Source organism: Ostrinia nubilalis, chromosome 20, assembly GCF_963855985.1.
Source record: "Ostrinia nubilalis chromosome 20, ilOstNubi1.1, whole genome shotgun sequence".
In the NCBI taxonomy this organism is placed as follows: domain Eukaryota; kingdom Metazoa; phylum Arthropoda; class Insecta; order Lepidoptera; family Crambidae; genus Ostrinia; species Ostrinia nubilalis.
The window spans coordinates 3,301,820-3,324,805 of NC_087107.1; the positions used below are offsets into that span (position 1 = coordinate 3,301,820).

General features: G+C 36.2%; 1 protein-coding gene across 2 annotated transcripts in view; it reads left to right on the forward strand.

Annotated features, from left to right (window-relative positions):
• Window positions 1–22,578, forward strand: part of LOC135081463 (homeobox protein DTH-1-like) — a 93,992-nt gene extending 71,414 nt beyond the window's left edge. For both annotated transcript variants that reach the window (XM_063976163.1, XM_063976162.1), the window contains exon 4: window positions 19,325–22,578. In XM_063976163.1, the coding sequence (XP_063832233.1) occupies window positions 19,325–19,759 (435 nt within the window). In that variant the 3' untranslated portion in view covers window positions 19,760–22,578. The remainder of the gene's footprint in view (window positions 1–19,324) is intronic.
• The last annotated feature ends 408 nt before the right edge of the window (window positions 22,579–22,986 follow it).

The window sequence follows — 22,986 nt, forward strand, 5'->3', positions numbered from 1 at the left end:
TTCAAGAGGAAGATTTTTAAGTACGTACCTATAATACATTGTACCTGTGCGGGTCGCTAGTAAAAAATAAATTAATTTCCTTGTTTCACCAATTACATTGTCCACATGAGTGTACCGACACAATTAGACGAAGCGCGCGCGCCGTAATTGTCGCCGCACCTACGCACTCCGACGCACTTGTTTTATCACTTTTTGCTTCAAGCGCCAACCGTTTTAGGGTATGCAATTAAAAGGCCTTTAAGACAGTGTTCAAATTAAATGCACTTTTAATAGAATGCATTTTGGGCGTTTCTAATGCGGGTGAGGTCGTGAACGCTGCATGTGTCCATCAATTGCGAACAGAAAGTAAAAGTTTACACAAGAAGTTTACCAATAACAATTCGAAATATTTTCCAGGAAACGAAGTTAATCTCATATTGTACTTTACTGTACTACATTTTGTTTCGAAATATTTTCCAGGAAACGAAGTTAATCTCATATTGTACTTTACTGTACTACATTTGTACTTTACCGTACAATATTTAATATTCGCCGCACGCCTCTAACTCTACGAGGCATTGTTCCTAATTTAGCATTCTATTTAAGCCTGTAACCTTATCCTTAGACACCACTTAAATTCACCCGATTGGGCTAATTAACGCTTAGTACCTTGATTATCGGGGCTATTTTCAGTCTTGATAAGGCCGGCTACTGACTCACGATTAGAATGATATTGGAACAAAAGCCGATTGAATTTAACGATCTTGTAATGAACTGTAGCAAACTTATTGATGACACTGAATCGTCAATGTGCAATATTGTGGGCAAAGAAAGTATAAAAATTACTTCAACCGCTACTGAGATCTATGCAAATAAACGCAAATGTAAATTACTCTCTTGTATTCTCTCAATCTACTTTGTCGAGGAATGAAATGGCTTATCCGCCATGGCATCACTTTCACCTGAAAATAACATGCTAAAAATATTTCCTTACGATTGACTTTAAATAGCAACTGGAAATCTAGCTTTGATTTTTAATAAATACATACATAGTGTTATTAAACGCGAAATAGAGTACGCGGCGCGGGCGCACAAACAATAGCTTTCTGCACAAAATCGTTCATGCAAATGGGTGTTGAGTGTGTCGCGCGCCTAATGCACTTCCCTCGTCGCCTTAAGCTGTTTTTTTATTACCATTTATAATTGCACTCAGGCATTTAATTTAAATGAGCTTAAGTGCACAAGCATTTGTTAAGTTTTATTTGTGGCTGCATTAATTGTCGCATCTTTGTGCCTACTTTGGTGGTCCGATACATAAATGATGCTGATAATCTAAAATTAACAATTAAGACAAGGTTTTGGAAAATATCTCAACCTCCATACATTTTTATTGATTTTAAGCTACCAAAATGTTGGTTTGAAAGTTGATTAGTTGTTTTCAATGCCATTAAACTCATCAATGTCTTAATTAAATTATGATAAGCTTGTTAATATAAACCAAATCCTTAATATAGAAAACTATTTCCAGAAATCACATCTGGGCAATTATAGCTCTTTTTTATTCTCCTTTAGGTAATTTCTATGACTCTATCGATTTGAGTCAGACAATATTTTACACCAAAACTCATAAAACTAATTTAAATGCAGGTAGGCTTTTAAAAAGCATTTTTACACGTCCCAGTACCCTACCAGTCCTACCACTGCTGGTTCAGGACAATAAATGGGCCATTGTTGCGAAGAATCAGCGCAAGAAACTCAGTCACTATTGTTAGCCTCTTTTTCAAAGGTTTACAGACTTCAGACAGAGAGTTTCATAATCACTCCCCATAAAAAGAATCATACCTTCGTGAATATCTACATACATACTACACTGTGTCTATGAAAAACCAGCCAATACTAGCTACGAGTATATTGCATAAAAGCAACCAACATACTTTATGTATTAAAAACCACCGTCGAAACATTGACGCCAAGCAAAACAGCAATTAGCTGGCTAGCTCATTGAAATGCAAAACGAAAATGCGCGTGAGCAAGCCCGCTCTCAACGCTGATTGGCTGGCAGAACTAGGCCGCCAAAACGCCGCGCTGTGATTGGTCAGCCGCTTTCCGCTTGAGCAATTTGGCAGCGGACCAGGTGGGCGGGGCGACAGGAAAAACTAGTGTTACTACGGTTCTTTAAACACATCAATAACTCATCGGTTTATTAGTGTGAATAAAATGAGGTGGAAATACATGCGTTTGTCGACAAATTGGTTTTAAATGTTTTGAAATTGTGGAATTTTTCATTGGGTTGGTATTTTTAAGAATCGTATTTTCATATTATAAACAGTGTTTGTAGCTTCATTATTACTTAGCGGTATCGAGGAGACAATGTAAAATGTTCATGAAGTTTTCTCTACAACGTAGGTAGTGAAAAGTAGACAGATAGATAGTTATGAACACTACGCCACATAAGAAAAGACGAAAAGAAATAAATATACAAAGAGACGATACAATTTCGACGGTCTTATCTCTCTAAAGCGATCTCTTCCAGACAAGCTAGAGCACAGCACAGTAATTCTTACATGTTTTTATTTAGATTAACTTTTGAACTGTAATAAACCTAGGCGCAGACTACCGATTTTTGTTGGCCGATAGCTGATAGCAAATAATCAGTGGGCATGTATAGAAGTGCGCACATTGCACCGATTGATTCTTCATACAAATTAGAATCGGGCCCAACTATCGGCCGACTAAAAATCGGTGGTCTGCACCTAGGCTAATAAGTTATTGTTATTGTTTCCAGTCGATGAAATGCGCATGACGCTTAAACACGCTCGAATTTAAATCATTCGGCACTAGATCTCAAATAATCACAAACTACTCCAACAATGTAACCCGAAGGTGTTCCTCCCACTCTCCCTCAGAATAGTCCCTCTTCATAATCCGTTGTTGCATTAACGTCACAAAGTACATACAGCAGCAACCTTCTGTTGCAAAGTCGGCTTTATTGCAAATACATAAAACCCAGTGTAAAGCTTGAAGTGCCGTCTGTAAAGCGAACAAAGTGTTTTATTTAATAGCGATTGGTGCTGCGCCAACTCGCAGGAGTGCTGCAATACAGCAGATATTGCGATACGGTCAAGATGTAGCGATACTGGATCTGACACCTCTTGGTGTCAGCGGAACACTTTTTTGTTGCAAATTTGCAACGTCGCAGTATTGCAGCCAAGATATAGTGGAAATAAGTCGACACGTTTTTAATAGTGCAAACTGGCTAAAGGTTAACTGGGAGAGAATAACAGCACAAATAATTACCAAATCAGTAAAATCGTTTGTAAAATTTAATGTTACTTAATTCAGAAAAGGGTATGGTGCAAAGTATATGCACCAAAAGCTGAAAGCTAAATCAATCAAGCCGTGTGGCGATAGAAACCTTACAATATTCTATTTTTTCTTTCTTTCTAAGAATAAACAAGCAAAACGAGTTGACTAGGTACTAATCCTAAGGTTGTATAAGAAAGGTTGGATGTTCATATTAGTTATTCTACTCATTATTTAAAGCTAAGATAATATGAACGCTTTTCTTCATCCTAGCTTTTTAATACCCCATAAATTGTAGATTAAAATTAAATAGTTTTATAAAATTCAGATTTAATTAACATTTAGGTTTGTTTGTATAATTAAACCCTAAGTCTTAGGCTGAGTTGCACTACCTAACTTTAACGATAACTATAACGATAACCTATGCTTTTTGTATGGAGTTTGATAGATTTTTGACGGATTTTAAGTTAAGTCTACCCTTTACAGTAAAACGGTCATTCTCCGGATCTGGATTATTTTGTTGATTACCCCGACCTTTTTTATTTTTGAATTTAGAGTAAGTTTAGGTAAAACATTTCAAAATAGACATTATTACGAGAATATTTTTTATATTGGCCCATCTGTAGCAAGCAGGAATAAAAAGTTATGCGACATCAAAATTTTCATGGTCGGGGTAATCAAAGTTGGGAGTCAGAGTAATCAAAAATAAAACAAAATATTTTATTTTCTAAGGTTTTTTTTAAGTTATGGTAAAATAAATGTTATTATAACTAGCCATTTGTTATTTTGATGTATAAACGACAATATTGTAAAGTTTCAACAAAATCTGTTAAGTAGTTGTTGCGTAAAAGAGTAAAAAACATACATATACATTATACATATAATATTAGTGACTCAATGTCCTATGTCTCTTATATGGGACAGAAGGCGTCCACAACAGTCCTCCATCGCATTCGGTCTTGAGCTTCGTGTTTGATCTCGCTCCAAGTCTTAACAGTGCGCCGCTATGTTTTTTTGGCGCGACCACGTTTGCATTTTCCCTGCGGGTTCCAATCTAGAGCCTGCTTGGGGATGTGATCGGGGTCCCTTCGGAGAGTGTGGCCGATCCGGTTCCACTTGCAGCGTTTATTCTGCTGAAAGATCGGTATTTCGTGGCAGCGTTCCAAAAGTTCGTCGTTTGAAGATTTTGGAGAATTCGGCGAAGACAGCGGCTGAAGAAGATCTGCAGCTGGTGCGAGATAACCTTAGTGACCTACTACGTTTTACGCCCATAGATCAGAACTGGTTTGACGTTGGACCCGAATATTTTGATCTTGCTTGGGTCAATTTCCGTGACTGCCATATGGCTCGAAGTTGTGCGAAGGTAGCTCTGGCCTTGGCAATGCGCGAAGTGATGTCCTCTTCGGTACCTCCAGGCTCTGAAACGATGCTCCCGAGGTAAGTGAAATTGTGGACTCGTTGGACATCCTCTGCACCAACGGTGTGCAATTCCTCACTCCAGATCGCATCTCTTGGGTCTTCCGGTACTGATACCCTTGCTTTACCCTTTTTCGGCACAATAATTAGAAGCCCCTTATGCCAGTCGTCTGGGAGTTCCTCTTCCATCCAGATGTTTTCGAAGACAGGTGTCAGGACGTTAACGGCGGAGTTTACATCGGCTTACAGCATTTCAGCGGTGATAAGGTCGAGTCCAGGGGTCTTGCCAAATATGAGGGATAATATTATGTAGTAGGAGATAGGATTTCATTTTAGTAAAGGGTAATTTTGCTTGTTAAACGTTATTTAGTTAATCATTCATTAGTAAAATTACAGTATTATTGATTACTCGGTGACAAAAGTCGGGGTAATCAAGGTCGGGGTAGTCAAAAAATTAAGGTTTATCCTGAGCCCTGCCCAATCTGTAAGTTGAATCCCATATGTTTTAATACACAAAAATGCGGTTACATGGACCATTATTCCTGTACATTCTGAAGAACTTTCCATGTAAAGAAACCTAAAAAAACAGGATAGAGTAAATCAATCGTGCACTGAACCAAGGTCGGGGTAATCATATTCTTATCTCGATAACTCTGAAATCCTGCGACGAGTTGCATTACCGATCACCTCGGCACGTAGGCCACCACTACAAAGGTTCACGGGGGAGGATAGAGCTCGTTTCTAAATTGCGTAGCTAGGGACGTAGGCGCACATTAGTGACGTGTCGGGGTAATCACGGTTAACGCCCGGACACAACTTCAAATAGTTATTTTACAAAACCTTTTAGTCATATAGTTATATCGTATTTAATTTATCAATGTTTATTTATTCAGTAATCGATTACATAAGCATTGAAAGCGGTAATAATAACGGATTAATTTATACGAGCAAATTTGTTCTGAAATCGGGAGCGCGGACACGTCGTGGTAATCAATTTTTGACGATTTACGATTTTTTTTAAATTACTTAATTAACTATTATTAACTATCTCTGTGGTTTAACAACAAGAACCAAAGTTATATTATTAGATAAAAATATTTGTTACTAAAATATTATGTTATTCGGGTACTTTTTGGCCCCGGACACGTGATTTTCTTGGCCGGTGGAATGACCCAAAAACTGTTTTATAATGGCCATTAAAGTTTTTAATAAAATTCCAGACTCTATCACTGACTTGCATGTAAACCAATTTAAAAAATGTCTTTATGAATGGTTAGTTGATAAATGTTTTTATACTGTCAAAGAATTTCTGAGTGATTGATTTGTGTACCTATAATGACTTCAATTTTTTAATTAATTTATTATTGTTATTAATATGTAGATTCTAATTTTGTAAAATTTGCATGCCTACCCTGGACAAAACATGTTGGACTTGACATTTTTTATCGACCATTTTGTTACCATGTTTCTGAGCAAATAAATGATTTATTTATTTATTTATTTAAAGTGAGATGGTGCAACTCAGCCTAAGTCTCCATCTCCTTTTTCTATCCATGGCATATCCAGTAAAATCTTATTCTTCACCCAGCATCTAAGTTGTCTAGCACAGCAGAACTACATCAGAGTGGGTTGATATCAGCCTCGAGTGCTCGCTTTGATGCCAATTCGATTCCCGGTGAGTGCGCAAATATGTATCGTCTCAAGTGGGTTGTGATTTTGATGTTGAGGCATTCAATATTAAAGGTAAACATAATTGACTCTAATGGGATCAGTTAATTATCTAAGGCTGAGTTGCACCATCTAAATTTAACCGTAACTATATCGATAACTGGTGTTTCTTGTATGGAGTTTGACAGACTTTTGACGGTCGGTAAAGTTAAAGTAAGATAGTGCAACCCTGTCTAAGTTTCCGTCTCTGTCACAAAAACATTTTTTAATATCAAAAATGCAGTGGATAGTATTCATTAATTAATTAAACATCCGTAATTAAAATTAAAAATTAACCGAACTCACTAAGCCGGGCAGCCGTGTTGGATCCATATCAAAAACCGCGGACTATCAAAATGCGAAATGCTATGCATGAATAAACTATGCACAGGTATTTAAATAACCATTTATTGAATAACTGGACTGTAAAGGGTTTGTTCCCACGGAGAAATTCCGTTTTTTGTAGGATTTCAAACGCACTTAGGCTGAGTTGCACCGCTTAATATTGACCGTAACTTTAGCGATAACCGGTGTTTTTTTGTATGGAGTTTGACAGATTTTTGATGCTTGGCAAAGTTAAAATAACATGGTGCAACTTAGCCTTATAAAATGTATGTTCACAAGACAGTTCAGTTTTGTGAGATCCTACATTATCTACTGGATTGCCGTTGAAACAAGCTAAGCTAACTGAGCGCCTTTTGTGGAATAGGATGGGAAAAATTGATTCTGAGTAGTTATTTACAGAAACGCCTACGGGTTAGATCTGGTTCATAGTCTATTTAGGCTAACCTAATAACTTTGAAATAGTAAAAATTCAGCTATCTAGTTAGCTAGATAGTTAGCTAGTTTACTATTTCAAAGTAAATCAAATTGTGATTTGTGATACGCTAAAAATAATTAAGTAGTGCTTAATTTCTAAATACAAATAACGAATAGTCGTGACTGATTTTCGAGATTTTTCGTGCACAATAATAATCATTATTATAGTAATAAATAAGTATGTAGTAATAAAAGGAAAGGAAAGAAAGGTTCGTCTATGGTTGGGTTTTATTGAAGGCCAGTCTCTAAATCCTGGTTATACAGGAGTTGTAGTGGTGGGTACTAATATAATATAGATGTCGGATTTTTTCCTACCTATTACAAACATTTTATGATTCCTAATCAATGATAGTAAAGGCAGTTCGATTTTTTCAAGTTATTTATAATTTTCAGAGTAAATCTTTTCTCTTCAGTCAAATCTATGCATTATACCAGATTTAATTCCTGCACCCTATCGAGTTTAATACTCACCGGAATAATTTAAATTGGCACTCGCGTGTAACGAGTAGCCGAGCTAATGAGCTGAAATAATGTGGGAGCGAAATGAAATATTGTTGCGACCCCGCGCACCTAACACGAGGGTTTAAAGTTGCTGGAAGGACCATTTGGGCAAGAATTGCTGCTCCTGACTGCGCTCAGTATCAAATTCTCGTCTTTGTCTCGAAGCGCTCTGGTAGGGCCCAAAAGATAAGGAGACATGTAAAGTGCCCCATAAGGGCTACCTTTTCTTTTTTATTATTTTTTATATTTTGACGTGGTCTTGTGGTCTAAATTGAATAAATATTTTTGATTTTGATTTAAAAATTCATTTATTTTTGCAAATAGTCTTGTAAAAAGCACTTTTACAAGTATTAACGCTACCACTGCTTCGGGACAATAAATGGGCCAATGCTGAGAAGAAGCAGCGCAAGAAACTCAGTCACTTTGTCAGCCAAAGCCAAAAAGTTAGTACGTATTATATCCCTTCAAGTACCAGCATATCAAGACATATCAATTACCGCCTAGGGTTCTACGGGATATCAAAATAATCTACCTAAATAGAATTTGTGTGCCCAAAATTCTACGACAGCAAAACTATCGGGGATGCTCATTAATTATCTCAATTTGGGGAGATGAAGTTTGATACACAAATAATTACACAAACATTCAATCGATTGAATACTTTCGCACAGAAGTATTCGCAGTAATTCGCACTGAATTGAATTGAATTGAATGTCATAGTAAATCTGTTGTACTTGGACTGATTAAGGTATTTTTATTAACTGTCAAAACGCGATCTGTTTACCAACTTTATTCTAATTCTGCTTAACGAAGTGTTTTCAAACATGTTCTCCAAAACGAGTATGTCAATTGCTAATTTTAGTAAAGCTACTTCCAGTCGGCCGTCTGGTGCCATACATCCGCAAAGCTTTTGATCGTTCATACAGTATTGGTATCGAGTAAAACAGATGGATTATTGGATATGATTCCAGATTCTCTGTCGGCCGAACGATATCATGATTAATTAATTGGGTATTGCTGTGTTTACATTTGTTGAACCGATGGCTAAAGGTTGTTTAAATTATTTTCTGTTGTGCTGTTAATTTTAACTGAATTATCATCTCAGTGAGTACACGAATTTCGATTTGTTAGTTTTCGTCTAGTTTAGTCGGCCGTTTGGTGTAGTGGTTCGATACGGACTATTAATCTGGAGGTAGCGGGTTCGATTCCCGCACAGTACAAACATTTGTGTGCATGAACATATTTGTTTGTATTGAACTGGGTGTTTTCTATGTACAATAAGTATGTATTTACAAAAAAAAGTATTTAAGTATGTTTATATCCGTTGTCTAGTACCCATAGTACAAGCTTTGCTTAGTTTGGGACTAGAAGCGCGTCCAAGGATATTTATTTATTATTTATTTAGTTAGTGAGAGTTATGCCCGTTTTCACCATCAATCCCTAATTTTTAAGTGACCCCTATAACAACAAAATGCTTGTTTGTGTCATCATATCACTTAAAAATTAGGGATTGATGGTGAAAACGGGCATTAGGCTCTTTTAATTGAGTGAAGAAAACATGTTTCTTTCTTTCTTTAATTTCTTTATTTCATCTCAATAGGAATTACGAGTTATCATTTCTCGTAGAGTACTTTAGTGCGGGACTCTATTACCTAAGCCATAAGAATATCGTAAGCTTACTTTTCTAATTTTTTCAACAAGTCTGACATGACAAGCTTTCCTTCTGCAATTTTCACAACCCATAAGACAAAAGAAGATGTTTTACATCTAACTGCTTTTTTGTGTTTGTATTATATTGAGTATGTAAGAATTTGTCGCTTAAACGTATTTCTTGGGAATTATATTCTTGGGACTGAAACATTTGAAAGAATTTCCTCATTTGAATCGGTATTGAAACATTTGAAAGAATTTCCACGTAGAACAAAACAGTAAACATGCTTTTTCTTCATATTTTTACCAATAACACGAATTATAGAGACAATAGCCATATTCTGGTAAAACTTTTCATAAAATTTCATAAGAAACCAGAAGTAATTTATGTAGAGTTCAGCTTTTTTCAAGTGAATCAACTTTGATGTTATTTTAGCTGTGTGTGAGATTTGAATTGACGACTTGGAAAGGAAAGATAGTAGGTACCAATAATTGATTAAATAAAATAATACTAAGCTTTTTTCAGCAAAAATCACACCACACTGAACAGAACTTGTATTATTAACTGATAAAAAATATCTTTCCCAAAAATAAACAAACCTGGAATCTCTATATCTAGAACACGTGGTTTTACCACTACACCATAGAAGTGGTTAAATTCAACCGTTTGCTTGAGTTTAAATGGAGTTTTGAGTCTTCGCGGGCCTTTTGCCGTTTTCCATTGCTTATACAAACCAAAACATATGGATTCTGATGTTTACACGCACCAATAGTCCTGAATAGATGTATTTCTGAACACTTGTGTGAGTGCGGGAGTGATTTAATCCCTCTAATAAAGTCCAGCGAAGCGTGACACCATAATATCAGGTTTGTCTGGCGTAATCAAAAATGTTTTTCAAATTCAAATAATTTATTGCTTACTAAGTGACAATTTCTAATGGTGTAAATTACATAATAGGAGCTTAAAAACTTAGTTATCTGAGTTCAGAGGTTTATCTAAGACATGATCAGTATTGATCAGCTTTTACGATAATGCATTTTATAGATAGGCTATACGCTCCAGTATTTACAAACATTACTATGAGGTCTCACAGTGCGCGTGGACGCAGAGGATGACACACGAACCAATCACAGCTCTATTCAACGCTGTGCGTTCGATTTGTTGCTTTCACTTAAGCAAGCATCGTTTGTGAATACGGGCGACAGACAGAGCAAGCAGTACAACCTCGTGACATTATGAGGGTACATAATACTCGTACTATTGAAGGTAAACGATATTTCTCATATTCAAAACAAAAGAAAATCACTTACGTAGTACAGTCAGCCTCAAATAGTTCGTGACACCCAAATTAGCCAAAAAGTTGACAACACAACCATTCCAAATTGCAACAATGACGTGTTGCGAACTTGTGGCTACTTTAGGTGTCACGAACTACACTCGACATCAAATAAATCGCACATCCCGCGACAAGCATTTTCAAACGTATGCATCCCCACTTCCCACCAATATTGGCACCATTTAAAAGCCTAGTTCTAACCTTCATTTCATTAAAGAAAAGGTTTTTACCCCAAAAATGTGTCTAGGGAAGGATCCAGAGTCACTTCTTCAAAAAATAGGTAGTTACGCTAAAGCCAACTTTTATGGCTTTAAAACTGTCAAGTTGGGATTAATCGCTATCCATCTGTTAAAGAGGACACGTCGGATCATTATTTGGTTTTATAACCATAAAAATTGGTCTAATTGATCCCATAGGTGGGCCCAAAGTGAGGTATTTTTTCAAGTCACATTTATGGTATGTTAATCATTTATTAAGAAATTAAATGTGTTTTTCTTTAAGGATATTTATTGGGCTTTCAAATAACACCAATATTGTTGGGGCACCATGATTGTGTCAGAAGAAAATCGTTAAAGTTCCCGTCGCGGAAGGTGCGGTTTATTTGATGTTGAGTATATTTGACGCTGACCTTACACTCGTACGAGTGGAAATCGGAAAATATATTTTTTTTATCCACAACGTGGAAGCTCTTGGCCTGTATCTCACCTGATGGTAAGTGACGATCAGGCCGAAGGTGGAAGCGAGCTTCACCCGGAATCCTCAACCACGGAGGAACTGGCTATCTTACCTCTAACTGCCGGAACACAACAATGCTGTTAACATTGTTGTTATGGCGACAGACTTAGGTAAGATGGTGGTAGCTAGCCAGGCGGACTTAGAACAAGCCCTACCACCAACCAAACCGAACAGAAAAATCTGCCCCCACTGGGAATCGAACCCGGGACCTCCGCGTCTGAAGCTGGTGGTCTTACCACTAGACCACAGAGGCGTATTTATTTATTAACTATTAAGAAACATCTTCCAATGCAATTGAACTTTCTTTAGCACAGTTCACATTAAAAACATAGATAAGTTCATGCTCATCCATTCGTTTTAAAGACAATTGATTGAACCTTCACCGTCAATCGACTTAACTAGTCACGATCCGCTTTATTATGGATTAATCGATCGATTAACTATCTATTACGATTACCGAGTATCGATCATGCATGAGTTAGTCACTTTCACTAAGGTTTTGAATGGAATGTGTAGGTGGTAGATTAGTTTACTTGGGCTAAATTAGGGGCTGTCACTTTCCTAGAAATCAGGGGACATTTTGGTAGACCACCATAATTTAAGCAACGAGTCCTGTCATACAATGTAGGTATTTTTTTTATTTGAGTATTTGCAGGACACTGTTAAAAGTTCCAATAAATAATGTTGTAGTATTTGTAGTAAGTAATAAGTTTTAATAGGTGTTTCAAATTTTTTAATGTGCTAGGGCACATTGAAGAGTTGCTGTCCCTAGCAGCTAGGGGCACCAATGCCAGACCACTTGAACACACTTATAATCTATTCAGCTTGAAGAAACTTTATTATTTCATTTAATGGGAAAACTTAATACCTATTGCTTTTCTTCGTGGGTAGTGTGTTTGATCCCATCACTTAAAACATTTAAATTGCATAATAGCGAATGGAAAATTTTGTTGAGTTAGGCCCAGAACACACGGTGAAACGCAACTGCAACAAAACTGCAACTTCTAGTTACTTTTGAGTTGCATCTAAGTTTCTGCCATAGATTCCGTTGAGACACATGACGCGACCAGTTTGACCAGTTTGACCAGTTTCAACGAAGTTTACATATCAAGGCAAACACTGTTGTATGTATCTTATGTGATTGTATTAGAGGTGATTTAATAATGAAAATGTACAGTCTGATTTCCTGTCGACTGTACCAGGAAAGCGAAATCGCTTAAGAGGTCAACATGCAGGTAATGATATCAAATAGAGCGCTTCCCCTCCATTCCCGTCTCTCTTACCCTCAATAAGAACAAAAGGGACAGCTGGATCATTGATTCTAGTTGCCTTCATAGGGCGAGTCGGTGTCTTCAATGAATAATTGTTGGATTAACAGACTTACCTAACCATCGGCCTAGATCGCCGCCGACTGAGATAAGCTTAGTGATGGGAAATTATGAGGTCGATGAAACTAGTATTTTTGCTTAATTTCTAATTATGAGGTCGATGAAACTACTATTTTTTTGCTTAATTTCTAATTATGAGGTCGATGAAACTACATTCCTACTATTTTTGGCGTTAATTTCTAACTATGATGAGATAAGTATCTAATGCGGTATTCAATCCAATGTGTAAACCTGTGATAAGTTCACCAAAAGCTTTTGCCCGCAGCTTTACGATCTATGCTTTCAGCTATGTTCTATCGTGATTTAAAATACGTAGGTATTCTTTTCAGCTTTTATCCCAAGACCAATCAGAACTTCTCTACGAAATCTGTATAGCCAGTTAGTAAAATAGTTTTCGTAAAATTTCATCCCCTACTTGCTACTTTTTCATATTGCTTGATCGCTTGATTAAATACATTATTTGTTTAATTTGAATACTTACGACAATTTAAATTACATAAAAACTTTATCGACAACTCCCCTGTCCCCTCACTAGTCAAAAGCCGGCACTAATAGGGTCGTGTACAGTGATCTCGCGAACAAAGCGCGCGTGATATTGATTGCCGCCTCGTCGTCGGCAAAGCGCAATATTAATAGTTGTCCGCGGTCGCTCAAATGGATTACGGTTGCTTATTAAGCTATAAATAAATTAAACAATTTGACTTCCTTTTCACCAACATTCCACCAGCTCGCACTAAGCGTTTCGATGACTCTTTTATAATGCGAACAACTAGGGACTGGAATTCGTTGCCTGCTGCTGTCTTTCCCGAAAACTATAATCCGGGCCTTTTCAAGGCGAGAGTTAATAGGCACTTACAGGGCAGATATGTACCATCCTAGACTGCATCCCACTTAACATCAGGTGCGATTGTGGTCAAATACCTGCCTTGTTATGCATAAAAAAAACTTCATTATTTTTAACTTTACTTGCTCGGTTAATTGAGAAAAGCGTTCAATTAATAAGTTTCTTGACCTTGTTCACTCGCTTAAACCAAATACTGCTGGACAAAATCCTCCCCCATGCATTTTCACAATGACCGATCCTGCGCTTCCCTCATACAAGCAATCTTGGCCTTGATATACCAAAATAATTACTAATTAATTAAAGCCGATATGAAATAAAAAAGGATTGTGGAAAAGCCTTGTATAAAAATTGCTAAATGAAAGGTTTTTAGTCTACATTCTATTATAATTAGTGTTTTAAGACTGACCTTATATTCCAATCTATTTTTATTTCAGTTTCAATAAACCTCTACAATAATCTTAAAATATCAAGTTAATCTTTAAAAGCTTACCACGCAGAATTCAGAGATTTCAAAGAAAGTATCTAATAAATGCGTAGGTTTATAAGAACTTAACCATATGACAAACCTTTTGAAAGGTCACAAAGCCTACGCTATTACGAGTAACAATGCAAATTGAACTTTGAAATTAACAGCTTAAAATCTGTTTTTGTTTGTTTTTGTTTAGGTTTAATATGTACGTACAACGTAGATGTAACGCGATCAAAGGAAATCTATTTTAACAAGTAACAGATAAAACATTGGGATTGAAATATTTTGGAACCGATTCATTTTGATGTTTGTTGCTGGCAGTTTGGCCAGCAATCCCTTTTAATATTTATAATTTTTAACTTTTTTTAATATTGTTTTTGGTTTTGAAGTTGCTTTTTTACTGTCTCTTGTGCGGTCTAGTTTTATGCCTTGAGCAAATATACTGTTTTGGCCCTTTTGGAGTGTTTCCTTGAATAGCTTATTGCATAATCACTACCAGCAGGCCTATCTCTCAGAAATATACAGTCCACTCCATCACCTTTTAACAATGTTAATTATGATACTATTGGCTCAAAATTAATACATATGATTGATAGTCCTAAAGTAATTTTAAATCAATGTACTTATGTATTTTTTTACTATTCTAATAGTTTTTCAGACCGATGGATTTCGGCAAAGCATGAAACGATCATCTGGAATGATCGTTTCATGCTTTGCCGAAATCATATTTTGACCTATGTTGGTCAGATCTTGCAAAATTTTCTTGCAGTAATCTGACGATCGACTATCGACTTACCAGGACGCGGACGTCGTAATTTATTTACAGTATGTCTATCGACAAATATTACCGCACTGTCCCATCCCTAGACATCAGAGGCCAGCGCAATTAGTGCGCTTTGACATGTAACACATAACTGTATTGTATCAATCCCAAAACGGGTCGTCTCGCTCTAACGCAGGCGCGATCGTACTTCCGTCCCGCTCCCCCGGGGGACTAATTCGCAATCAATAATAATTATCCTTATGTTTGCAAGCAAGTGGATTGCATTGTGTGATGATATGGCGTGCTTAGGGTTGCCAGTTTAAAGATCGTTAAAGTTACTGGGTAGTAGTGACTTGTCTAAAGTTGTCTATGATACCATCAAGATAGAAACGTTACATAGTTATTGTGCTGCTTCCATGGTGTTTCATCTAAACAAATCATCTTTTAACGCTAAACTAAGGGTTACTGTCTCGATAGGTACAATTTAAATAACGTCTCTTAACAAGTTTTTTCTTATCCACAATAAGGAAGCTCTAAGCTAGATCTTCAATTTCTATCAAGTGAGATGACGGAAGTCTTTCGGCTGAAACGAATGAACGAACGAACGAGATGACGGAAAGTGATGATTAGGCTGAAGGTGGAAGTAAGCTTCACCCTGACCGACCCACAAAAATGAAAAACTCTCTTCTCCAATTGAAATACAATTTATGAATTTCTAATAGAACGTTTAAAAGTAAATTCAGGATATTGAAGTCCGCCCATAAGTCATCGATGTTTTTCGCGCTCGTCTCTTCCTTCCATTTACGTCCAATATTGGCTTCCACATAGCCTTTTTCAAATCCCTATTCCAGCTAGTTTAATTGCTCGCATTTCCGCGTTGTGACAGCCCTGCATTAGTCAGTGTGTCGAGTCAAATGTCACATGCTGCCGGATTAATTTGCGAGGCAATTACACGCGGGACAACCGGCTGTTGTGTAATAAGATAGCGGTGCCAGCCCTGGTGGAAGAGAGCTCTCTATGCAAATAATATTTGTCTCTATCTTTGCATTGGAGGGAAGAGAACTTCGAACTCCTCCTATGTTTTTCTGATTAATTTCGTTGCGGGTCTAATGACAGTTCAACTTTCGCCTGGAACAAACTTGACCTTTACTGGCTGGGTTGTTATTGGCGGTCAAGCTGTAGATCCTGGCTACACAGGAGTTGCAGCGGAGGGAACGAGAGGTGGGAATAGTCCCAATATCTATGCAAAGAAGAATTCTTGTGGATGTGGCTTTGTAGACAGCTGAGAGAGCTGTAATAAAAGAGAGAGCTTTGTGTTATGCGAAAATAGCTTAAATAACACTTAAATTCCAATAGTCGATCCTACTATAGAATTATTAGAATCACCTCCAAAATAATCTTTAAACAAAAAATATTTTTCTAAAAGCGTTCTACCAGTGACCAAAATGTCGGTGAACTTACAAAAAAGCTTATCACAGACGAAAACAGAACCTTCTATTTTAAAATCGGTTAAAAATAGTATTTTTTCCTTGAAAAGGGTCACATAAAAGCTGGGATATATTTAGAAATAAAGAGTCCACTCTATATTAAAAACAAAAAGTCTGGACACTAGTATTATAAAGACACTAAGAGACACTAGTATTATAAAGTATATACTCTTCGATCAGAATGGTTCGGAAAATAAAATAAATAGTCAATTGAGCCATGTCAAATGGTTTAAGCGGTCACGAAGTCTAAAAATGTAGAGATAGGAAAAGGTGAAAAAAAATTAAAGGACACTATAAGAACATTCTTGTGGCGCTACGAGTATTCTTGGAAAACTATTAAACTTTTGAACTTACTGAAACTGAATGTTTAAGTGTGAAAATCCTAATAAATTCGGTTAAGGCAGTCAGATAAACAAAGCTTCAAAATTAAGGGGTTTTGATATTTTATTATGCGACTAAAATTTTACTTAAAATAAGTTAGTAACTGTTGAATAAAGTTTTACTTAAAATAAAGTTGTGTTAGTAGATAGGTTTAGTAACTATACATCAATTTACAAGTACTAGATAACTAGACTATAAAAACATCAAGGCCCAATACCTTTAATCCTAAACAAAAACACAGTTAATCCCATGCCAAATATGAACTAATCCCATCCTTATCGTCCACCTGTCACACAGCGCGATCTCATTACCGCGGCTATACATCAGCTCACAATACGCGTCACACATCGGTTTAATTGCCGCGGTTCATTTATACTCGTACGTAAGTAAGTACTAATTATGGATGATAATGTATGTAACTGAAACGGTTGGTCTTAAGGCCCGTTTTTACGGCAATCCAGTTTTGCGGGATTCAGTAATGCAGGATCCCGCAAAACTTAAGTCAAGTCTACTCTAAACTATAATTAAGATGAATTCTGAAGTATAAAATATGATAGTCAAATCGCTCAATTATCCATGAGTGCACACGCACACTACAATAATGACGCTCGGATTGCTCAGATTAAACTCCCCGCACCCGCGCTTTCCTCGACCAAAAATTGGTGGTGCGCGTCTTCGTGGATGAAACGATCTAGGTATACCATGATTGTATTTAAGAGAGGAATAAAAGTATCTATATTTAAGACAATTGACTTTTCCAGACGCTGCACTGTAGGTAGGTGCCTGACAAAGCATAATGGACTGCACTTAGGCTAGCAGGTTAGGTTCAGCGGCTTAGGTCCACTCGGTTCATAATATAGAATCATATTTCTTGTCAGTCAATCATACTATGTAGTTAGTCACTTACACAGTCTTATTGATTTGTTGTTCATATAGGCCATGAGAATTAAACCCACGTCGAGAGAGCCCAGCTCATTTTTTTCTATGAGCAATTTACTAGAAGTTTCCATAAGTAGCGTACTTCTTACCTTTGGACCACATGCATCAAAATAACCCAAAGATTCACGATATCGCGACGTGTGTAGCCAAGTATTTGCATATACTTAGTGGCCAAAGACATGGCTACTTAGTAGGCCTATAGTTCACACCTCACTACCTTTGTCCAACTTAATTACGTACCACACAACCACCCGTTATATTCCAAATCTCCGGACGTATAATAGCACTACAACAATAGATGGGTATAGGTATGTACCACGTTCGATGTCGAATTGTCGATAAGTCTCCGACTGGATTAAGACATCCCTTGGGCACAGTAGACGCCACTGTTCTAGTTAACTATGGGCAGATTATGTTGAGCTGCATTAGTGCAGGACTATCTGGAATCTCGGTAGAGGTACAGTCGATTCACATCAGGATCAGGATAAACATTTTTGGTGCAAATTAACCAACTTATTACCACTTTAAGATGTCATAGTAACTATTACCTTAGTTAGAGTGCCGTTGTCTGTAAGAAAATGAAGTGTTATCTTCACTCAATAATTTCACTCCAGAAAAAGAATTTCCAGGAGGTATCTATTTTGGGAGAATCCTTGTCACTAATTAACATAATCTTACAAATTCTGTCAAATCCTAAATAGGATTACCATTCATTATTATTCTTTTGTTTTAATCAAACCTAGATGCAAAATGGAAAATAATACAAACTTCTAGAAACGTAATAGAGATTACAATCATAGCAAACAATGATTGTAAGGATATAATATTTATGATGCAATTTCCAATTCCAAAAACACGGGACATTCAATACAGCCTGTGACCGTCCCCTCAGCATAACAGAATTATTGATAAAACTGTTTTTCGCTAGACAACATAAATGTTCACCTAAAATACCGCAGGCAATCCCGACCGCTTTGTGTTGAGTTGACATTTGTCGGTACTTTTTATCGATAAAATATTTTGATTCAAGTCTGAGATGTATGAAAGTTGTGTAACATTCATACAATTATTTTATTTTGTATGTGGAGTTGCGTAAGTGGCAATACATACCTGTGGTACTTAGCTATATTAAAGAAACAAATATAGGTACCTACATTTTTATTATGTGTTGAATTTAAAGACCAATTATTAGGTACTATAGGAAAAGCATGGCCAGGAGTTTAAACATTAAAATAAGACTGTTTTTGTATTTGTAAAGTTAAAACTTAGCACGTTAGTTTTTTATGTTTTTACCCGACTGCGTCAGAAGGAGAGTTGTTTAAATCCTTAATAACATCGTAAAATCCATACAGCAGTGTCCCCTCACTACCCATCTCCCGGGGGCCGGGATCGATCAGTTGGTAATTAACTGTTTGTTAACCGATACACCGGGTCTCTGCGTTGCTCCCTCCGACTGTTACGCACTCTAGTGTTGCAATTAAACTGTCGATGTTATCGATAATATACGTACGCGTGTTCTAGACGTTGACATTCTTAATTATGTTCAAAACTATTAAAAAGATGTTTAATTTTAATAAACTTAAATTCTTGTTTTCTTCTATTCCAGGTAAAAATATGGTTCCAGAACAGAAGGACGAAATGGAAGAAGAAAGACAACATATCCAACGCAGAAGTGGCAGAATTCAAGCAGCAGAAGCCGACAGAAGAGAAGAAGCCAGAAGAAACGACGAAAGAAGACCCGTTAGCTTTAGACATGTCGAAGAAGAACTGCAATAAGATTCTAAGTGAAAAATTAAGAAGTACAAAAGTAGTCACTCAAAGTTTGTCTCCTAAACCTAGAAAGGTAGAGAAAGGGGTGGTTTTAGAAGGGATATGCGACTCGAACGATATCGAAAGTAGGATTTCTATAACGAAAATTACTAATAAATTGTCCAGTACGGATTTATCCGGTGAATCTGGGAAGGTTTCAGTCAAAAGTTTCAGTCCCGAAGAAGTCAAGGATTTGAAATTCGACACTTTGAGTAGAGATGTTGAAATGTAGTTGTAATAAGGTGGGCACTGAGTTTTATTGGTTGAACACTAGGAGATGACTAACTTATTTTAGGATCCACATCATGGTTTAAATAGTTTCATCTACGAAGACGCGCCTCTCCAATTTTTAAAAAGGGAAGCGCGGGGTGCTGCGAGTTTAGCCTAGGCGCAGACCACCGATTTTTTATCGGCCGATTGTTTAGTCGGGCAGTTAATCAGTATGGGCATGTATGGAAGTGCGTACATTAGACCGATTGATTCTTTATTACAAATTAGAATCGGGCCCAACTATCGGCCGACTAAAAATCGGTGGTCTGCGCTTAAGCTTAATCCTCCGAGCAATCCGATCGTCATTATTGTAGTGTGCGTGTGCACTCATGGATAATTTAGCGTGTAGCGGAAGAATGGTGGGGCGCGTCTTCGTAGATCAAAAGATCTATAATGATGTTTAGTCATAAATGATCGTAGGTAGGCTTGTAGATAACTTAAGGAATGATGAGTGCCCTGACTTAATAGAAAACGCCAAATTAAAGTGGAAATTGTAAACTGTAGGTTAAGTATAAAGATCTAACAGAAGTATATTTTAATAAATCGGATATCAGACTCAATTTGTATCAATTACAGCTCCTGACATTTAGCTGGAAGAGTCTAAGTCTTGAGCTGGACCACACGCCATTGCCTGCGTAGATATCCTAAAGGCTGTCAATTTCTATGATTATTACTCCAGTTGTACATACGAGAGTCTTAAAACTGTCTAGAGAAACTAATTCGTGGTCGAATCATATCGATTTGTGTTCAGTAAAGCTCAGTGTAGTAAGAACTATTCTGTGTTCTTAACAAATGTTTTATTTATTTAAGCCTGTGTGTACTCACTATTATTTTTTATTTTTGTCTAGACTGCATTTCACTGTTGCAATAATAGGTTTTATTTTTAGATTGAGCTTTTGCCGAGTATTATTATGAGTAGGTTCGTATTTATACCATTGTTAGCTTTTTTTAAGCTTTGCGCGTTCAATAGTAACTGTTAATACTTGTGGAAACTGACTTAAAAGTTTACACCAAAACTAATTTATTAGCCTAGGCGCAGACCACCGATATTTAGTTGGCCGATAGTTGGGTCGGGCTGTTGATCAGTATGGAGATGTATGAAAGTGCGCACATTAGGTACACCGATTTGGTATCGGCCGATTCTTCATACAAATTAAAATCGTGCCCAACTATCTGCCAACTAAAAGTCGGTGGTCTGCGCCTATGCTTAGGAGCCGATCTTTGAGTCGTTTGATGCCTTTATTCATTATTTTAACTGTTAATAATACTGTCAAATTATACTTACAGCTTAATAGTTACATTTGGAGATTGGGATATTGGCCCATTTTCTACTTATTTGAGATTCGCTTAGAACATTTTTATGCGTTTAGTAAATTTTGAGTTTCTCTTTTAAAGTGTAAAGTGATTTATTTTGTAAATAGTAGTGTAGAGTTTTGATTTCGTGTGAGAATAAGAATTTTGTATGTTTTTAAGCTCATTGGTGTTATGAAGAGTCACAGTTGATTAACGTTGAGAATGAAAACAATACATAATATTTGCTTATTAGCTCAATAATGCTGCAAGCCATAATGTGCCCTATGGTCTACTAAAACTGTATTGCAATATTTGCAATCCTACTTTGCAATATTTATTTGCTGGTTATTGTTATTTATTAGCAAGCAAATAAAAAAAATATTTTAGTTTGAAAATTGTTGAAACTTTTTGTGTTTATGTAATCTGACTAATATTTATTTTCGTAGCTCCATTTCGAAACTTCATTAAAATTTTAATAGTTATTTTTTAAATATGTTACACAGAATGCACTTTAGGTGATGTTACAATGCAAAATTCGTCCCAATTTTCTGGGGAATAAGATAAACAACAAAGTCGAAATGTTACGTTTGAAGAACTGTTGTATTGACTTCAATGCAATACTGAAGAGTAGAAAAACTAAGTACAAATATTCTCAAAGTACCTACGTAGGTACTAATTAGATAGTGTAGGTAAATTTTCTATGTATGCTACTAGACAAGCTTAATTTACAATCGGTTTGAATTATCTTTTTATTGAAATTGTTATACGAGCCTTAGTTTGTTGATTACATCTGGCTAAATGAGAAATAGAGAACCTTTTACGGATTCATTTAAAACAACAATATTAGATAGAGTACAAAGGTGAGCTTAAGTTCGCTTAAGACATTAATATCTTAAGGTTTTCTTTTTCAGTCAACTTTGAGACCATAATAATATAATATCTTAATGATAAACGTTAACTAAACGTGTCTAGTAGTTACACATAATTTTTCAGTAGGTAGGTATAAGGATGGAGGAAAAATAAAATTTGGACTTTACAAAGGCTGGATGTATCATAATAATTTGACGACAAAATTGTTAAAATAAAAGTATTTTTGATTGAATTAGGTCATCTTTTATACCCCTAGTTACTGTAGTTAAACCAAAACTAATGCCCGTATTCACAAACGATACTTGCTTTATGTGAAGCAGCAAATCGAACGCACAGCGTTGTCTGTGATTGATTCGTGTGTCATCCTGTACGTCCACGCGCACTGTGAGACCTCATAAGTAATGTTTGTGATTACGGGCGTAAGATTGTTTTTGCTTTTTAACTTTTTAATAAAATAAACGAATTTAGATGGCATTTTCACTGACAATTTGTGCTTGTATACGAGTAATATTAGTACTAATGTAAATGTGTACATAGATTAGTAAGTAGATTTCTTTAGAATAATGTGCAAAAAATGATTCTGGTTTGATATGAATTCAATAAATGTAAAAAATTTAATCTTATCTTTCATTTTACCAAAATATAAGGCAATGTTAAATAGTTAATAATTATAAAATACCTACTTGTCAATTGGAAGACACCGTGGTTTAGTATTCAACTTCCCAGGGCAGTCCAGAGTTCGATTCTCAGGATACGTCAGGACATTGTGAGATTGAATTAACTTGAAAAGAAACAAAATAAATTATTAAGATTAATTTTTCAAAAAAGTCATATTTTGATGGCGTTGCTGACTCTACATCGAAAATATATGACATACCTAATATTAAGATAATAATGCCCGTTCTTAATAAAGTACTTTAATTGCTTTCGTTTCAAAACATCACAGTAAGCTGTTGTTACTTAGAAATGAATATGCTTACCAAGTCATATAAGTAACTAAGCATGAATCTTAACGCATGAAAACAA